Source organism: Camellia sinensis, chromosome 10, assembly GCF_055761805.1.
Source record: "Camellia sinensis isolate YWXY chromosome 10, ASM5576180v1, whole genome shotgun sequence".
NCBI classification, from domain to species: domain Eukaryota; kingdom Viridiplantae; phylum Streptophyta; class Magnoliopsida; order Ericales; family Theaceae; genus Camellia; species Camellia sinensis.
In genome coordinates, this window is record NC_138970.1 from 55,200,189 (window position 1) to 55,220,350 (window position 20,162).

The following is a 20,162-nucleotide window of genomic DNA, read 5'->3' on the forward strand; positions in this document are numbered from 1 at the left end:
AACTATATGTATCTCTCTAAGGACAATTTTCTGAACCTGGAGGAGGGAGGAGGAGCTTCCCTCTTATAGAAGAGGAAAGGCAAAGATTCTAGGAGAAGCTAAGCACTAAGGCAATCCCTCCATACACGTGTATGGAGGATGGCCCTAATGTCCTCCAGCTGTGCCAGCTGGAGGAAAATATCTCCAAAAAGGTGTTAAAAAGCAACCGACCACTTAAAGTGGTCGGCTGCTACTTAAAGTGGTCAGCCGACCACTTCAAGTGGTCTCTAAGAGAAAAAACGGGTCGGCCATGGTGGGAGAGAGTCCAGGGCATGAAAATAATGTAGTGGTATGGTAACCAACCAGAAAAGATGTCCCAAAGACCAAGAAAGCCAGTTATCTGACCAGAAAACTGGCTGGCAGAGAAAGAAGTGGTCGGCTAGGAGAAATACTGGTCTCCCACCCTTGTACCAAAAACAAACCAAAACGGATGCAAGACGATAGATCGAGAGGCAAAACACGCGGCCGAAAGCCCCGAAAACTAGCTGACGAGCACCAAAAGTGGTATGCAACCACAAAAGTGGCCTCTCAGACCACAATGTTCCTCTAGGCAGAGGCAACAAGGTGTGGTTCAAAAACCACACCAAATGGAGAACGTTAAGTGGTCTTGAGACAAGGCGCGCGGCCGAATGCTCCGAAAATCGAAAACTAGTCTCCAAACGAGAAAAGTGGCCTACGACCACAAAAAGTGGTCTACGATCACAAAGAGATGGTCTACAAGACCTCTCCCTCCCTCCGGGGAAGAGAAACAAAGTTCGGTCCACAAACCGAGCCGAAGCACAAAAGAGTTCAAAGGCCCGGAGGCAAGGCTCTCTGCCAAAACTCCGAAACCTCTAAATGAGCACAACATGCACCATCACCGAGCGCTCAATTGATGACGTTTGAGTCTTAAGGTCGGTCAAAAATGGGGTGTCTACACCAGTTAGGCCCAAGTTTGCCCTCGCCAGGCACTCTTTTGTGATTCATAACTTTCCTCAAAACCAGTTCTCTAGGTGTAAATTGCCTTGGGAAAACTTTTTGGTTAAAACTCTTGATAAGCTGGTGCTGATACGCTACAAGTCTAATCAGTGCGGCTTCTCTTCAGCCTTCTGCCATATCCAGTGCTTGTACAATAGCTTCCTCATTACTGGTGCTTTCAAACAATTCAGATCGAAGGGTTGGGAGACTTACTTCGAGTGGGATGATGGCCTCCATTCCATAAGTTAGGGAGTAGGGTGTTTCCCCTGTTGAGCGTCGTGCTGTGGTTCGGTATGCCCATAGTACGTGGGGTAACTCTTCAACCCATTTTCCTTTCACATGCTCAAGCCGTTTCTTTACTCCGTTGATGATGGTTTTGTTTGACACTTCTGCCTGTCCATTACTTTGTGGGTACTCTGGAGAAGAGTTCTGATACTCGATCCTGAGGTCAGCACAAAACTTTCTGAAGATTTTTCCATCGAACTACGTTCCGTTATCCACAATCAGTATCCGTGGGATGTCGAAACGCACCACCACGTTTCTTATGACAAATCGCTTTGTGTCCGCTTCTTTGATACTTGCCAGTGCTTCAACTTCAACCCATTTAGTGAAATAGTCAGTTGCAGCAATAAAGAATCGGCTGTTCCCAGTGCCTCGTGCCAATGGTCCGACAATATCCAGACCCCATTGGGCAAAGGGCCATGGGCTGGTGAGTGAGGTGAGAGTTTTGGCTGGCTGATGAATGAGTGGAGCAAATCTCTGACATTTATCACACTTCTGTACGTATTGTTGCGCATCTTGTTGCATCTGTGGCCACCAGTACACGTGAGTGAGGGCTCGGTGCACCAGTGACCTTCCACCAATATGGCATCCATAAATCCCATTGTGAATTTCGTAGAGAACATTCTCGACCAGATTTGGATGCACACATAGAAGATAAGGGCCAAGATAGGAGCGTCTGTACAGCTTCCTAGATGGTGAGATCCAAAACTGAGCTGACCTGTTTCTGACTTTGTTGGCTTCCTTTTTATCTTTGGGAAGAGCACCAGATTTTAGGAAAGAAAGCATCAGATCCATCCAGCTCGGCTCTAGGTTGTTGCAGAGGACTGGAGATGCAATGCTTGGTACTGGCACGAACTCAACCCAAACTTTTTTAGCGTCTTTGGTATCTACTAATGAGTCAAGGCAAACTAGAGCATCGGCATGGCTGTTTTTGTCCCTACTAATTCGTTCCACTCGTATGGATTGAAACTTTTTGAGTAGGTCTTTGGCCTTGCCTACGTACATAGCCATTCTTTCATCTCGTGTTTCATATACCCCAAAAAGCTGGTTTACCACTAGTTGTGAATACTGAAAACAAAAAGTTGTTCTGCACTGAAGTGTTCGGCACTACGTAAGCCAGCCAATAACGCTTCGTACTCTGCCTCGTTGTTTGAAGCCTTCCAACCAAGCCTGAGAGCTTGTTCCCAAATAAATCCTTCTGGTGAGATAAGTACTACTCCTGCCCCCGAGCCTCGGTTATTGGGTGACTCGTCAACATAAAGCTACCAGATGTTTCCAATGAAGAGTTTCCATGCTTCCGAAGCAGGGCTTTCCCTGTTTGATGGTGCGCGACACTTGTGCCGAACTGGGATTCCTTAGCTCAGTACTATAGGTGGGAGCAAATTATGCGACGAAATCTGCTAAAACCCGAGCCTTGATTGCTGTATTGGATTGATACTGAATGTCAAACACACCAAGTTCTACCGCCCATTTTGCTGTTCAGTCAGAGAAATCAGCTCGGCTGAATACAAATCTAAGGAGGAATTCAGTGAGGACGTTGATGGTATGCCCCTAGAAGTAATGTAGCAACTTTCTTGAGGCGATAAGCAATGCGTAAGCTAACTTTTCCATGGGTAGATACCGTGTCTCAGCATCTAGTAAAGTCTTGCCAACATAGTACACTGGCCTCTGTTCCTTGTTAACGTTTCGAATTAATACTGCGTTTACGGCATGATCTGAGACTGCTAGATATAGGTACATCTCCTCTCCTGGTTCTGGAGTGGACAGAAGAGGTGGTGTGCTGAGGTATCTTTTGAGACTTTGCAGTGCTTCGGTACACTCGGAACTCCATTCAAATGCTGTCCTTTTTCTCAGTAACTGGAAGAAGGGCTTCATCCGATCTGAAGATTTGTTGATGAACCGATTCAGGGCGGCCACCATTCTAGCCAGTTTCTGCAGTTCTTTAGCCTTTGTTGGTACTTCAAGATTTTGTATTGCTTTGATTTGATCTGGATTCGCCTCGATTCCTCTGTGAGTGACCATGTATCCCAAGAACTTCCCTGTTCCTACCCCGAAAGCGCATTTCGAGGCATTGAGGCGAAGCTGATGGTTTTTTAGGATGCCAAAAACTTCTCTCAAGTCTGTAAGGTGGTTTGTAGCGAGCTTGCTTTTTACTACCATATCATCTATATAAGCTTCCATGGTTTTCCCAAGTTGGTCCTTGAACATCCGAGTAATCATTCGCTGGTAGGTTGCCCCAGCGTTCTTGAGGCCGAACGACATTACTTTGTAGCAATAAGTTCCCCTTGGAGTGATAAATGCTGTGTTTTCTTGATCCGGACCGAACAGTGGTATTGGTGATAGCCGTTATAAGCATCCAGAAAGCTCATGCGCTCATGCCCTACTGTTAAGTCTACCAGTTGATCGATGCGAGGCAGCGAAAAACTATCCTTGGGGCAGGCTTTGTTTAAGCAAGTGAAGTCAACGCAAACTCTCCATTTTTCATTCTTCTTTTTTACTACGACTGTGTTGGACAGCCATTGTGGGTACTAAACTTCTCCGATTGCTCCCGATGCCAGGAGTTTTTCGACTACGGCAATTATTGCTTCAGTGTGCTCAACTGAGGATCTCTAATTTTTTTGTACAACGGGCCGAGCGGAAGGGTTGATGTTGAGCTTGTGGCAAGAAAATTCTGGGTCCAACCTTGGAGTATCATATGTTGACCATGCGAATACCTCCATATTTTCCCTCAGCAGTTCCAGCAGCTGAAGTTTCTCATCAGCGCCTAGTGAGGTACCGATAAGGAAGTACTTTTCTGTATCATCCTCTTTTACTAGGACTTTCTCCAAATCCTCTACTATCTTTTCTTCTGGGGCTCCCCCTACGTCTTCTAAGACTGGCCGTTCGACCACTTCCACTGTTTGTACCCTGTTGCAGAGTTGCTTTGCCTTTAGTGCCACCATGAAGCAATGTTTGGACGCAACTTGATCCCCTGAAATCTGCTCTACTCCATGTTCCGTTGGGAAACAGATGAGATGGTGGTAGGTTGAAGGGACCGCCTCTATTTGATGAATCCATGGACGGCCAAGTATGGCGTTGTAAGGGGATGGTGTATTAATAACTAGAAACTCTATCTGGAGGATTTTTGTTCCTGCCATAACTGGTAACACTATTCTGCCAAGCAGCAATTCTGGCTGTGAATTGAAGCCAACTAATGGAACTGTCGCTGGGGTGAGGTGCTGCTCGGAAAGACCAAACTTTCTGAACAAGTTATAATACAATATGTCTTTTGCACTGCCTTAATCTACCAGGACTCGTTTTACATCAAACCATTTCCTAATTCCCACAGTTATAATCAGTGCATCAGTATGTGGGTGTTGTATACCTTCTAAATCCTTTCTAGTAAATGAAACAGTGCATAAGGGGAATTTGGGTACCGTGGGTACCTTTTTCGATGTAGGCTCTACGGACATGACTTGCTGAATTTGCATAGCCTTAGCAATCTTTTCTTTCAGTGTCTCCTCAGGTTCTTGAGTCGTTGTTCCATGGATCACATTTATTATCAACCGAGGTGGGTGCTCAATATTCGGTTCTGGTGGTGGGTTCCCTGGTTCAGTCCCTTCCTTATCCTGATCAATGTAATCCTGGAGGTGCCCAGCTGCTACTAAATCCTCCAAGTGCTGCTTCAGTGCCCTGCAATTCTGAGTCATGTGCCTCCTGTCTTGATGGTAGGTGCATCTGAGTTTCGGATTGTGCCGAGCCGGATCTCCCAACATTTTCGACGGCCAAACAAAGAAGGGCTCTCTCTTGATCTTTTCCAGGATTCTATAGATCGGTTCTTTGAATATAGTCACGACGGCTTTGTGAGATTTGGATTTATCTACCTTATTTACCGGGAGTCCTCGGTGTTCTCCTCATTCTGTTCTCTTCTTGCGCCGAGCTGTTTGTTCTGCTTATGCTATCTCGATGGGGATCTGATCATCTTCGAGGCGAGCGTACTGCTCAATCCTGGCACGCAAATATTTTAATGCTGTGGCCAGGCGCTTGGTAAATGATTGTCTCAACTTACTTTCCGGGTGCAGACCATGCTGAAAGACATAACGGCCATCTGCTCACTGCACACGTTTTCCTCCAGGTCATTGTGCTCTTTCCAGTACCTCCTAGCATAACTGCGCAGCATTTTTTCCTGCTCCTTTCGAAGGCCGAACAGTGTATCCGGCTCTTTCAGAATCTTAGTGTTAGAGACGAACCTGGCTAGGAACTCTTCGGAGAGCTGCTTCCAGCCATGAATTGATCTAGCGGGGGGAGTCGATTGAACCATCGAAGTCCGGTTTCTCCCAAGCTGGATGGGAAGACTTTGCACATCAGTGCCTCATCTCGGCTCCATAAAGACATCATCTGTCTGTAATGGCTGATTTGTGTCAGCGGGTCCGACTTTCCATCGTACGAAGTAAACTTTGGTGGGGTGAATTTCTTTGGAGGTCTCATGGCCTCAATTTTCGGGGAGAATGGCGAGGAGACAAGCCTATCCAGCACTCGGTGCTCTCTCTGGTGAATGGTACGGTCCAGATGGTCCCGATGTTACTCATTCTGTTTGTTGTCGATCAACAAAGTACGAACGTCTTGAGGAGGGTATTCAGTCTGTTGGCTAACCATCTTCTGCCTCTTAGCCCTTCTCCGGCATGACCCGCGGGTGTGGCTGCTCGCCGCCTTACTCTGTACTGGGATTGGCTAGCTTTGTTGCCCAGACTTATTTCTGGGGAACTTCTTCACTGGTGGGTCTCTGGATGAGCTCCTTCGCCGCAAGAGAGAGAGCTCTGCTTCAGTCTTCTTTTCCGTTGGATCACCCAACACCCTTTTAAGTTGCGCTTTCAGCTCCTGTATCTCCATCCCCATGGAGTCTGTGATTCGATCTCTGTAATCCTTTTCCAAAAGAAAGTGATGAGAAGAACCTCCAGCGAAGGGTAATCGATGCTCGACGGATTCAGGGGTTTGGTTATTGTTTCCAGTTTGTTTTTCTAGGACTGTTGGGAGTGCCAAGCCTTTGTCCTTTGTCTTCTCCGTCTATGGAGTATGTGTCGAAGGTGGGATGTCCTCCATCCCCATCGCCAAAACTGAGTGCAGAGCTTAGAGATGAAGTGATGCACGTTCACCGCACCAATTGTGTGTATTAAATCCCGCACTCGGTTGGACTGTCCAAGGATTGAGGTTCCTGCCACAAGAAGCACCGTAAGAGCTACCCGACTGAGGTTGGCCGGATAACCCCTCCGGCATGGGAATCAGTGATCGGAGAAGAAGTGTAGAGAGTCGAGTTTGTAAGTAAGTGGGGTTTAGCTTGGAATAGTTCAGTTACCTTCAATGTGAAGTTTATGTACTATATATAGGGTTCCTTGCTTGATTCTCTAGATGGTTTTCAGGAGCTATGGTGCTGCCAGGTTTCCTTTTAGCATTGCCCAAGGTGGGGGACCAACTGGTAGTTGTTATAGAAAGCATATACTCATTGTAGTCATGCTGATAACAAACCACATTCTTTTGGTTTAACAGCTTCTGTGATTCTAGGTGTAGGGGACTAGTTGAGGTGGCATCCTCCATGTGCATGCATCCATAGCTTCCACGTTTCTCTAAGGGGATTCCTCAGCTCGGTACCGTTGTGCCTCGGTTCGGCCTTTTACAAGATCGTTTATAGAGATGGGCTGGCCCATTCAGATATCTTTGTAGGGGCTCAACCCACTTTAGTTCGGCCCATAGGTTAGGTCTTGCAGCTCGGCCCAGCCCAGCGTCGCGGCTGGACTAGCCTTTCCACTGCGGGTTGGGTCCAAGTGCTTGAGGACTTGGGTAGACTGTTGATCATGGAATTGGGCTCAATTGGCTTGCCCATATATTCATCTAACCCACTAGGATTTGGGCTTTAGTGGATTGGGCCAGTCCAAGGCTTGGATCCAACCCATTTCATATCCAGCCCCTTCAAGAATCTTGGGTTTGAAATTTTCCCCATAATTCTGAATTTAATCATGCCTCCAAAATTGACTTCCATTCCCATAAATCTCCTTTGTAAAAGCTCAGGCGGCCTAACTCATTCATCTCTGTTATGTGGTTTATACACTAAAATATTTTATTTAATATTAAATAAAAATTATTCCGTAGAATAGCAATTAAGAGCATGTGTCGATTCACAACGACTAATGATGAATAATTTAATTTAGAAATTTAGATTTGTTTGCAAATATTTGGGTTGAAAGTTAAACTAATTAATTAAACAAAATGAAATAAATATCTCAGGATTTTGAATTCACCACTAACCTCATAATTGGGAGTAAATATACTCAATATTTAGAAAATCATTGATTTGGATACTGTGATGTAAATTGATCAAAAACACACCATCAAGAGAATTTGTATATCAAAACCAGAAAGTCACGAATCATCTTCGCTTAGCACAGACCGTTACCAATAAACTGAACTAAATTACGGTTGATGCACGACTCGTCTTATTAGGTATGACTCTCTAACAATTTTAATACACAACAGTGACAACCATTGTATAACATGATTTGAATAAAATATTTATTATACAAAAAGATCTAGGAGTTATACAATTATATCCAAATCAAATCAAAAATAAAAATATTAACTATAGGGTCTCATCTTTATCCTAAGACCAATAAATAAATAAATAAATAAATTACTTCCTAACGTTCATTCTAATATTTACAGAAATACACATCCTCACTCTTGGTTCTTACCTGGAGCTGGAGCTCTTCCGCAAGCTCTGCTCCTCTTCTTTTTCTCTCACATTTCTTTCTGCTTTTCTAACTTCAACCTGCAATCAAATAAACATAATAATATAATTATATAATATTTTATTATATATTTATATAATAAAACAAGACGGTTTTTGAAAATATATAAAATGTATCAGAGATACATTTAATTTCAATGGCTCAGATCAATTTTGACAAACATCAATGGTTTAGATGATGATTTATTCCCGCTCAAACACTCTATGCTCTCTCCCTCTCCCACCTACCCACATCTCCTACCTATTCCCTCTTTTATCTCTCCCTCCTTCTCTATTCTTATTTCCTATCCTCCCTCTCGAACTCGGCCTCAATTTTTGCCTCCCCCCACTCCTCCCTTCTCTCTCAGTGCTCGCTACTCCCAAGGTAGGGTTTCTGATTGAAAACTGGCTCACCGAGTTGGCTCCTTCATTCCACGACCAACTTCACCACCTTCGATCTCTCCCTCCTTCTCTGCTCTTTTTATTTTCTACTTTCCCTCTCGAACTCGGCCTCGATTTCTATCTCTCTCCCTCTTCCCCATTCTCTCTCAGTGTTCACTGCTTGGAAGGTAGGGTTTCCGATTGAGAACTGGGTCACCGAGTTGGCTCCTTTTTTCTACGACCAACTTCACCTCCACCACAGATTCTCTCTCTGTTCGACGCCGTCGTCTTCTCTTTCTCTCTCTGCTTCGAACCTCCTCTGGTACCTCTCTCGATGAGCCAATTGTTGTTTGTTGGTGGAATTGATGTCTATAATGGTTTCAATTGATGTTTTTGTTTATTATCATCAAAGCATCATCTGAACCACCATTGAAAACAGTAAGTGATGCTTTGGTTCAGATAATTTTCTTTTCACTGTCGTGTAGTGGTTTAGATGATCCTTTGGTTCAGATAATTGTCAATCTGTTTGATTGAATTTGGGGTTTTATTTCCTGTTTTTATGTGTATCTGTTTAATTGAATTTGGGGTTTTATTTCCTGTTTTTATGTGTATGATTTTCATGGCTCTCGTTTCCTAGATTTCTTTGTTCCAGCCACAACCACATCATTGCTGTAACGCTGTTTGTTTGTTGGTGGAATTGAGGTCTATAATGGTTTAAATTGATGTTTTTGTTTATCATCATTTATGTTTATCATCATCAAAGCATCATCTGAACCTCTATTGAAATCAGTAGGTGATGCTTTGGTTCAGATAATTGTCTTCTTACTGCCAATGTAGTGGTTCAAATGATCCTTTGGTTCAGATAATTGTCAATCTGTTTGATTGAATTTGGGGTTTTATTTCCTGTTTTTATGTGTATAATTTTCATGGCTCTCCTTTCCCAGATTTTCTGGGTTTGTATGTGCATGATTTTCATCATTTTCCTTTCCTAGATTTCTTTGTTCCAACCACAACCACATCATCGTTGTACAGCTGTTCAAAGGTAAATTGATTTCTCTATCTCTCTCTTTCTCCCTTTGAGTAATTGAGTAATTCAAGTTTGCTGATTTTCTTTGTTCAATCTCATGATTTTGCTGTTTGAAGTGTTGGTATGGGGTTCACTGACTTCTTAGTTAAATTTTTCTATAAATTTCAATGCTTTATTTCTATAAATTTTCTGAATTTTCTATAAATTGGTGTATTCACTCCCTACTTATTGAAAAGAAAAACAAAAAAAAAAAAAATCTTGGACCATAATGCATGTTTGTTCCATGTCTAAAGCATTTTGTTATCCATGTAGACATTACCCATGTCTTTTCATTGCCAATGCACCATTACATCTTTATCCACTAACCTCCATTGAAAACAGTAGGTATGGTTAGCAGTTGGATTCCCATTTAAATCTGTATATTAAATTTTCTTAATTTGGAGTTTATTTGGGTTACTAATAAATTGATGTATCGCGTTTCATGTCTTTATTTAGGAAACCGTCGAGTTTGGTATCAAGATCACTGACATTTGTGCCACTGATTTTCTTTATTCAATTGCCTGATTTTGTTGTGAAATTTGGCTCTCATTCCCCAGATTTCTTTATTCCAACCACAATTACATCATCGATGTACCGCTGTTCAAAGGTAACTTGATTTCTCTTTCTCTCCCTTTCTCCCTTTGAGTAATTGAGTAATCAAATAAATTGTGAAATTAGGCATTGCAATTTCTTCCTCTCTCCTTTTTTTTTTTTTTTTTTTTTTTGTTGTGTCTGTTCTTTATGATTGTGTCTGTTCACACCCCAAAACAAAGGTACTTTAGTTGTACATATATATATGCTTCAAGTTTTAGTTGGATAAATTGTTGTTTGTTGGTGAAATTGAGGTCTATAATGGTCATCATTTCTGTTTCTAGTATATATATATGTGTGTGTGTGTGTGCGTGTTAAGCTTTATTTTGTGGTTTATGGTTTATTGTTTGGTGGTTGCCTAATTAGAACTATAGCAAAAATTGCAAAGCAATTTTTAAATTGGGCATCGCAATTTCTTCCTCTCTCTGTTTTGTTTTTTTCTGGTTGTGTCTGTTCTTTGTGGCTGTCTGTTCAAACCCCAAAACAGAAGTACTTTAGTTCTTCAGTTTTTTTATTCCATATTTGGTTATATCTGTTAGATTTTTCTAGGTTTTGTTTTTACGCCTTGAATATTTGGTCAACTGGTGATTATTGGGTTGAATTAGGGTGGATTGAAATTAAAAATATAGATGTTTGATAGATTGGGGTAAAAATAGGTTAGTTCTGTTTTTGATTAAATAGAATGATTATTTTTTTTGTTCTGTCACAGGTTTCTAATTTGACAGATACTTTCCGAATAGTAGAATAAAATTTGTATGCCTGTGCCTAAAGGCCAATTTCAAGGTATTGTTTTTTGTTTTTTTAATGTGGGGGGCTTGCCATCGTACGGATCCGTCTTGCCGTCGTACAACGTGAACTTAGGTTGGTGGAATCCGGCAGGGAGTGGTGTGCTCTCGATCTCTGGGGACAGTGGGGTAGTGGTAAGTCTTGCCAGCTCTCTGTCCATCGGCGCTGGAGCCACCACTCTAGGCGCCGGCATGCCGCTTCCTCACTGCAACGGATTTAGGGACTTAGCCTTTGTAGCGCCAGCAATCTTTGGGTCTCTACGGCGAGGTCGCTCCTCCAGCACATCCCTTAGGTCGCCTGAACGAGCAGAGTAAGAGTATCTCGACGTCATTGACGGATGTGAGGGACAATAACTGTTGTCGCACGTGCAAGATCTCTCCACCGGTGGGTCGAAGTCGCCAACTCCATAGCTTCGGGTGATAGAGAGAGAGGGTGTCCCATGTTGGCGACGACTGTCAGAGCGATGGGGTGGGGTGCGCTCATTGTGGTCGCTCATTCGAGCAACACCCTTCCCCTTGATTTGTCGCTCTAACATCTTCATTTCAGCCGTCATTTTCCGAATAAGGACATCCTGGTCTCTGAGTTTGTGTTCCAAGCGCTGAGCATGCAACTCTCCTCACCATCGGTGACCCTCAGGACTTTTTGAATGTTTAGTGCTCCTTGCGCGTTTGTCTTACACGTCTCTGGGTTGCCCTCTCGAAGAGGTCTCCAGCCCCGCCATGGTCGGAATAGCGGAAGGGCCATCTCTCATTCGGATAGAATCTGGTGTGATGTCGTCGACAACGAACAGTGGTGTTTCGTCATTGTTAGCCATGGGAAACGGTTGAAAAAGCTTGGAGAGTAAGGTTTGTTTGTCAAAAACTTCCCACAGACGGCACCAATTGTATGGGGATGAAATATTCTCCGTTCTCTATACTCCTTGAATCCAAGCTTCACGTAGTCTTGCTTAACCTGAGAATAGAAAGGCGATGAGCTGCTCGGCGGTATACTACCGAATATACCCTCCGACGATCAAGTCAGCACACTTGAAGAATAAGAAGAAGAATAAGCACTGTAGAGAGAGAGAGAGAGAGAGTTGGAAATTCTTTTAGGTTGCTTAACTCTAACGTCAATATGCTCCTCATTTTCAAGGCTGGCCATGCAACCTCAGAGATTGTGGGTGCACTACCTCTGTTGTCCTTCTCTGGCAGGCGGCTGTGGTCTCCTCTACCTTTCTTACACGTGTATAGACCAAAACCTCAAAACAGTGTTTCTTGAACCGCAAAACGGTATTGATGCATACCAGGAGTGGATTTCCCTCTTCTTACCATTGGTCTAAGTGGCATACACAACCAGGCTATTACATAGAGAGACAGACACTATGATGGATAGCCACAGCCAAGCAAAATCAAACCGATCCATCAAAGCTGACAAGCCACGGGACGCGCCGTTCAGTATCTCGGCCTCACACCGCGCCCTCGAGGATCGCCTATATTTTCATTCACGGTCCGAGCCACCTCTAACTCGATCAAATGCAACCGTAGTTTGGTCTGCGGGCTTGCTCGTCTAAGCCCAGCTCAACACCACAATCCGTGTGGGCCAAGCTCAGTTTGACAACGTGTTCTGCCTCTGCTCGGCCAAGTATATCACGGATAATCCTAACTCAATGTTCCGCCACACTCAGCACAGATCCAATTTGGTCTTAGCGCCCCAAACTCTCCCTTTGAGGCCCAACACCATGTTCAGCTTTGGTATAGCTCGGCTAGTCGTTCGGCGCAAATCTCCCTCTCATAACTTATATTCTTTTTTAGTATTTTATTAGGTCCTATTTGGTGTAATATGACTAAATCACCTTACAACTTTATGCGTTTGTTTCTATTTTGAAATTAATACACAATAAAAATTAACAACAATTCCTTATTCTATGAAAAAAATCTCACATTTATTCCATGCAGAAAATCTCTCATCATTCTAGAAAAAATCTCCTCACTCTAGGAAGAGATTTTCTCCCTTATTCCATGAAGAAAAACTCTCTCATTCTGGGGGGAGGGGGGGGGAATCTCTCCTTTATTCTATAGAAAAAATCTCACATTCTCAAAATCTTAAATCGTCAACCTTCTAAATATTTCTCACTAAATGTTGATGTGAACTTTCACATTACAAATGCATGCTGATAAATAACATCTCCTTATGGAACCATACACACATCAATGTTATATGAGAGTGTAAATATTAACATTGGTACGATTACCTATTTGTATTACAGAATTAATGTAAATATTCACATCTCTACATACACACTATTTTTGCGCTAGTATGACTACTAATATACAACTAACATTTAAAAAACAAAACACATACCAAAGTACAATGTGAATGTTCATAATAAACAACAAACATACAACTAACTTTCAAAAAAAAATAAATCTCACATCAAAATATAATGTGAATATTCACAGTTTACAATTAACATAAAACTAACCTTAAAAAACTACACTCATATCAATGTGAACATTCACATTACAACATAAAACAAAATTAAAAAAATAAAAATCGACTATTTCGATTGTTTAATGGTTAAAAAATGATTGTTCAACCAACAAGTATTGTAACAAAAATAACAAACATACAACTAACTTTCAAAAAAATAAAATTCATACCAAATTACAATGTTAATGTTCACAGTTTACAATTAACATACAACTAAACTCATATCAATGTGAACATTCACATTGCAATGTAAAAACACAAAACAAAATTAAAAAAGTGAAAATAGATTATTTCGATTGTTCAATGGTAATAAAAATAATTGCTCGACAAAAGCATAGTAACAATTAAATACAATAAATCATCAAACGATATATTAAAAAATCATTAAATAATTCATATATATTGACACACATTTTTAGAAAATTTTGTATATAATCAACTCCAATATAACACCGGTAAATAAATTACACAATATTGGTGACTAAACAAACCGACGAAGAGATTAAAATTTATGTATAACAATGGCAAAAAAACAAATGTTCATTGCCAATTTATCATCATCTCTGTTGTGAGTCAATCATCATCTCTATCATTGGTCCACATGTATAACTAACATTCTCTTCTAAATATTTTTTCATGACAGGACCTTATTATTATATAATATAAGCAAAAATGTCTCAAAACTCTAATCCATTTTTCTAAGATTTTTTATTTTTAAATACAAAAAATACATTTGTAATTATTCTATTGGTACTTTTCCAATTTATTATTATTTTCTTTCAATTTTATTAAATAGCCTAATAATAAATATGGTAAGTTCTTTAGAAAAAAAGAAAAACAAAAAGAAAAAAAGAAACAAGTCATAATATTTTGAAACTCTCATGTTATCCTTTAAAAATATAACTACACAAAAATAAAAAGGACAAAAAATAAAAATAAATAAAAAAGGAGGATTTGGTCAAAACTCTCTCATAATAAAACTTTAATATATTAAAGACAAATACAAAAAAAAATTCTTAAAAAGTCCAACACATATCACTATTATCAAAATATTAAACTTTAAAATAATATAACTTTTAATGTATATGTCGATTTTTAATAAAATTAGTATTTTTAGAATTCTCTCATCAACATATATCAAATAAGATCCATGTTGATTATGAAATTCTTAAAATATATATATATATATATATATATATATATATATATATTTTCGTCGAAATTGATGTAAACAGTAACATGTTACTTTAGTAACATTATTGTCCAAGAAAAAAAAAATATATTCTATTTTGTCGTTACTCAATTATGTGTTTCCTCCTTGTGGAGTTTATAAATCAAAATAAATTAAGTTGTTATTTTTTCCAAATAAGGGTCCAATGAAAGAATTGTGACTAAATTTTTCAACAAAAAATAGACAAAGAAAAACATTAACAAAAGAGAAATTAATGAAAATGGAAATATCAAAATTCAATAGTGGTTATAAATATTCATACCTCACATCCCTCCTACACAAAAAGCCTAGCAATCATATTCCTCTAACAAATACCTCGTTTGGAAACATGTTTTTTTTAGTAATTTTTTAGTTTTTAGTTAAAATATGATATAAAAAAATCAGTATGTTTGGAATGACTTTTTAATTTTTTATAAAAAGATGTGTAAAAAGTAAAGAGAAAAATGAATCTTTAATTTTTTGGTATAAATTATTGATTTTTTAATTTTTTTTAGTGACTTTTTAAGTTTTAAGTTAAAAAGGGATATTGCCAACAATTGATTTCTAATATCTTTCTCAAGCACAATAAAAGTTACACAAATTTCTATCATTTTATGCTGTCAATTTGTTGTCAATACAGGTGTATATAACGTTGCATTGCTGATCATTTTGTTTTTTTTTTTTTGGGTGTGTGTTTATGCATTGCAATACTTTCTTATTTTATTTTTTTTTATTTTTTATTTTTTTCAATGAACTATTACCATGATGCTTTACCGTGTAGGTCCCATTAGAAAATACATACGGGAGAAATTTTATTATCATATTTTTGAAAAGAAATTTTTGTTGTAACATTTTTATATAGTAGGTTGCAAAGATATACAATGTCTTCATTTATATATATATATATATATATGTTCTGTACAATTTTCTTTATTCTTAGAGTTCAATTAACAAGTAAATATATCTATCTATCCTATTATACAAGTATAAATATCATTAGGCTTTTGATCTCTAAAGTTCAAACTTTGTTCTTATAATTTTTTGAAATAGAAAATTATATAAATACACATGACAAATTACCATTAATTGTTCAACTTTAAAGTTTTAATTGATTTCTTGATTAATATGGAAACTTTTTTTTAATTTATTTATTTATGAACTATTTATAACATATATTATCTATATCTATATTCTATTTCTATAATTTCAAATTTAAATAGGAAGTCAAAAAAAAAAATTGTAGCCATATCCATATTTTAGTCTAAAATTCGAATATATTTGTTTTCTAATGTTAATCAAAATTTCTTTAAATTAAAATATACATGTGACATAAAACACATCTAGCCATATCTAACTTAAAAAAAAAATTATATATATAAAAAAAAAAAGCTATAGATAGAATTTCAGAAGAAAAATTTTAACCATTCCATAGTTACATCCAATTTAAAAAGGAAAGTCCAAGTGAAATTTTAAGCATATATAATTTGAAAATTTTAAAAAGTTTGAAAAAAAAATTCAGAAAATATAAAAAGAAACAAAAAAATAATGAATTTTTTTGGGTTTATTTTGGCTTTTTCCATTTTCTTTTATAAAATTTTACAGTTTTTACTTTTTATATATATTCGTCTACACAAGATAGACCAAAAAAATAATTTTCTTTGACATAGTTAAGAATTTCAAAAAAAAAAGAGATAGAATATTATAAAAATATTTTTAATTAATTAAAAAACAAATTTATCAATCATTGTTCAACAATGTGCATTGCATGTGTTATACACTAGTATTATATAAGCAAGTACGTTGTTGGGTCTTGAAAGTTTAAAGTCTCCATGTAATTTTCTCAAATTATTGAATTTATAAATTATAAAACAATGGTGCTACATATATCAATTACTATACCAATTAGTATACTAGTACATGCTATAGTATTGCAACTTCAAAACTTTGTGCCCCACCTATTATACAAACTATAAAAACTTAAAGCCAATAAAACTGTGTCACATCATCCGTTAATATACTAATTGATATACCAATTGATGCGTACAATTTTATTCATTATAAAAATACACATCATGAAAGTATTGAGTTTCATAATATGTTAATATCTCTTAGATATTTAATTAATAGAAACTAAATTAAAGTAAGTTTTAAAATGAAAGAACATGCCATTATTGTTTATTAATTAATAAGGAAATGTTTTCAAATTTCCTTACAATATAATCTTTTTAAAAATGCTTACACAAAAAATAAATTTAGTTTTAAATTTCTAAATCTTTCTAAAAATGTTTATACAAAATATAATTTATTTATATTTTTCTTATAAGAATGTTATATAATTAAAACTCAATTTAATATTTTTCTATTTTTGTAAGCAAGTTTGAAAATATTTCCTTATTAATTAATAAACAATAATGACATATTCTTTCATTTTAAAACTTACTTTAATTTAGTTTCTATTAATTATGACATTTTTTTTCTAAATTACCTTACCATTTCAAAATTTTATAAAATATATCTAAAAGATAATATAATATTTTTTTCAAATACCACTATTATACTCAGAGTCTTAGGCTCCGTTTGGTAGAGCTTTGTAACTATGATTTGAGAATATGAGTTGTATTTTGAGTTTGTGTGTTTTAGAATTATGATTTGAGTGTAGAAAATTTGTTTGGTTATGATTTTTGAATAAAGTGTTGAATTGAGTGTGGAATTGAGTGTAGAATTGAGTTTTGAAAGTTTGATTTGACATGTGAAGTAAGAAAATTTGTTTGGTTATGAGTTTTGAAAAGAGTTTTCAAAACTTAATTCAAATTGTTATAACTCATAACAAAACACATTACTTTCACATTATTGAAAATTTTGATCAACACTCATAACCAAACTCTTTTTAAAATTCAATTAAAAAAAATTTATTATTAACAAAAAATAACATTAATCAATTTTTTAATTGAAAATACTACAAAGGAAATAATTTTTTTTCAAAATAAATATTCAAAAAATTTAAATCATAAATATTTAAATAATTTAAATAATCTAAAAAATTTAATAAGTAAAAAATTAAAATAAATATTCAAAAATTTTAAATCGTAAAAATTTAAATAATTTAAATATTTAAAAAATTAAAATAATTTAAAATTTTAATATTTTAAATTTAAAAACAACTCTACACTCAAATCGTAACCAAACACATAAAACAAAACTCAATTAAAAAATTATTTTTAAAACTCATAACCAAACACATAACTCGAAACTCCATACTACTTTCACAACTCTATACTCAAATCGTAACCAAATACATAACAAAAAAATTAAAATATTTAAAAATATTTTTATAAAATAGAGTTTGAATTTATTTTTATAAAATATTTTAAAATTTAAAAAATTAAAATCGTAATATTTAAAAATATTCAAAAAATTAAAAAATTAAAAAAATCGTAACATATTTAAATATTAAAATATTTAAAATCTTAACAAAATTAAAATATTTTTAAAATATTAATTTGAATGGAGTTTTGAAAAGAGTTTTGAATTATGTGTTTGGTTATGAGTTTTGAAAAGTAATGATTATGTTTTGAATTGAGTTTTGAGAAATGAGTGTAAAATTATGATTTGAAAATCCTAAACAAACACCACACTCAAAAGTGAGTGTGGAACTAGATTTTGAAAACTCCACCAAACGGAGCCTTACATTTTTTTATAATTTTTTCTGACACTTCTTCATTAAAATATTTATTGTTCCATCCAATAAAATATTTTAGTAAGTTGAGATATGCAATGTGGATGGTTTGATCAATCATATTAATCTATCTAATAAAAAATAGATGCTATTATTATTGTTTTTATTTTTGGAGAATGAAAACAAATGGAACTTATTATTTTATATATACTTTCTATTATTTATAATTTAACTATTTTAGAAAGTAAAACTTTGGTGGGTGTTTTTAAAACTTTCAATCATTTTTTCTCATAATTTTGATATTGAAAATCTTATTAATTGTGGTCCATACTTTTATAAGGAACTTATGTGTAGATTCTAATAGATGGACTTATTATTCAATAAGTCCTATGATAATTAATGTTATTTTTCATCAAACACTATTAAAAAATGTTACTAATTATTAATTTTTAGCAACAGTTTAAAAATTTTATCGCAAAAAATATTACTAATTATAAGTTTTAGAGACAATTTAAAAAAATCGTCCAAAAAAAGTAACTAATTTTCAACTTTCAGCAATAATTTGAAAAATTCATCACAGAAAAACGTCACTAATTGTAAGTTTTAGCGACTATTTATAAAAACTGTGACAAAAAAGTCACTAATTGTTAATTTTTAGTGACATGCAAAAAATCGTTACAAAAAATTATTTTTAGCGTTGATTTTACTAGAACTTATTTTTCAATAGGACTTAATGAGAATTAAGTCCAACTATTAGAACATATTGATAGTTTACCCTATTTGATGAGAAATTCTATTTACACACACCTACTTACCTCTATATACATCATTTCTCTGCATACACATTTATTAATTTATAGATTATTGTTCTTATTCCACACACTTCATATTCCAATTATACACTAACTTGTATCCTTATACACACACCACATAAATCCTCATTCCATACATCTGTACCTATTTTCAATTCAAACCATCCTTCCATACACACCTGATATTCACACTTATGCTTCAAGAAAAACAAAACCCAGAAACTAAAAACAAAACCCAGAAAATAGTTGTAGACACCCCATTTTTGACCGTCCTCAAGACTTGGGCGTCACCGTTTGAACACTCGGTGATCATCATTGTTTGTGTTCGTCTTGAGTTCCCGGAGGTCTCGGCTACGCGCCATGGCCTCAGGATCTCTCGACTCGACTGTTTTGTGTTTGGTTTTGCACCAAACACTTGTGTTTTGCCTTTGAGGGGCAGGGAGTGGCTTGATGGTCATCCCCACACACCACCAACCATGTCTTGAGGCCACCGGCTGTGTTTTGTTGCCATCGGCCAAATGTTTGGCCGGTCGGCACTCTGTTTGGTCGGCCGGCCACTGATTTTGGTCAATCGGCCACTTTTTCTGGCCGAGCCCTTTTCTTGAGAGGGTTTGAACCTTTTAAACCCCTGTTTTAGCTTCTTGAGGAAGCTTGAACCCTTTGAACCCTGGGTTCTAGCTTCTTGAGGAAGCTTGAACCTTTTGGACCCTTGGTTCTAGCTTCTTGAGGAAGCTTGAACCTTTTGGACCCTTGGAGAAGCTTGAACCTTTTGAACCTTTGTTCTAACTTCTCCAAGAAGCTTGAACCCTTTGCTCCAAGCTTCTCCAAGAAGCTTGAATCCTTCTAAGCTTCCAAGAGAAGCTTGCATCTTTTGCACCTTTTCCTCAAGCTTCTAAGAGAAGCTTGACCCCTTTGCCTAGCTTCTCCAAGAAGCTTGGCACTTTTGCTCCAAGCTTCTAAGAGAAGCTTGACCCCCCCTTGACCCTTTTGCTTAGCTTCCCTTAGAAGCTTCAAGCCTTCATCTTCTCCATAAATAGAGGGCCTCTCCTCCCATTTGAAGGGTTAGAAAAATCTAATATATAGGATATATATATATATATATATCACTCCCTCCCTATATCTCCCTCTCCCTCTAC

At 36.6% G+C, this 20,162-nt stretch overlaps 1 protein-coding gene across 1 annotated transcript; it reads right to left on the reverse strand.

Annotated features, from left to right (window-relative positions):
- Positions 1-3,887: 3,887 nt before the first annotated feature.
- Positions 3,888-5,033, reverse strand: LOC145800398 (uncharacterized). The gene is made up of 2 exons (XM_082890064.1): positions 4,566-5,033; positions 3,888-4,496 (listed from the first exon to the last, which is right to left on the reverse strand). Exons 1-2 carry the CDS (start codon positions 5,031-5,033, stop codon positions 3,888-3,890), a joined length of 1,077 nt encoding a protein of 358 aa, XP_082746190.1.
- Between the last annotated feature and the right edge of the window lie 15,129 nt (positions 5,034-20,162).

Bases quoted from the DNA above. Each gene is read 5' to 3' on its own strand.
- LOC145800398 (XM_082890064.1), bottom strand. From the start codon at position 5,033: ATGTTGGGAGATCCGGCTCGGCACAATCCGAAACTCAGATGCACCTAC. The intron at 4,497-4,565 runs GTAGATTAAGGC...CTTTCCGAGCAG, and splicing joins TTGATGTAAAACGAGTCCTG to CACCTCACCCCAGCGACAGT.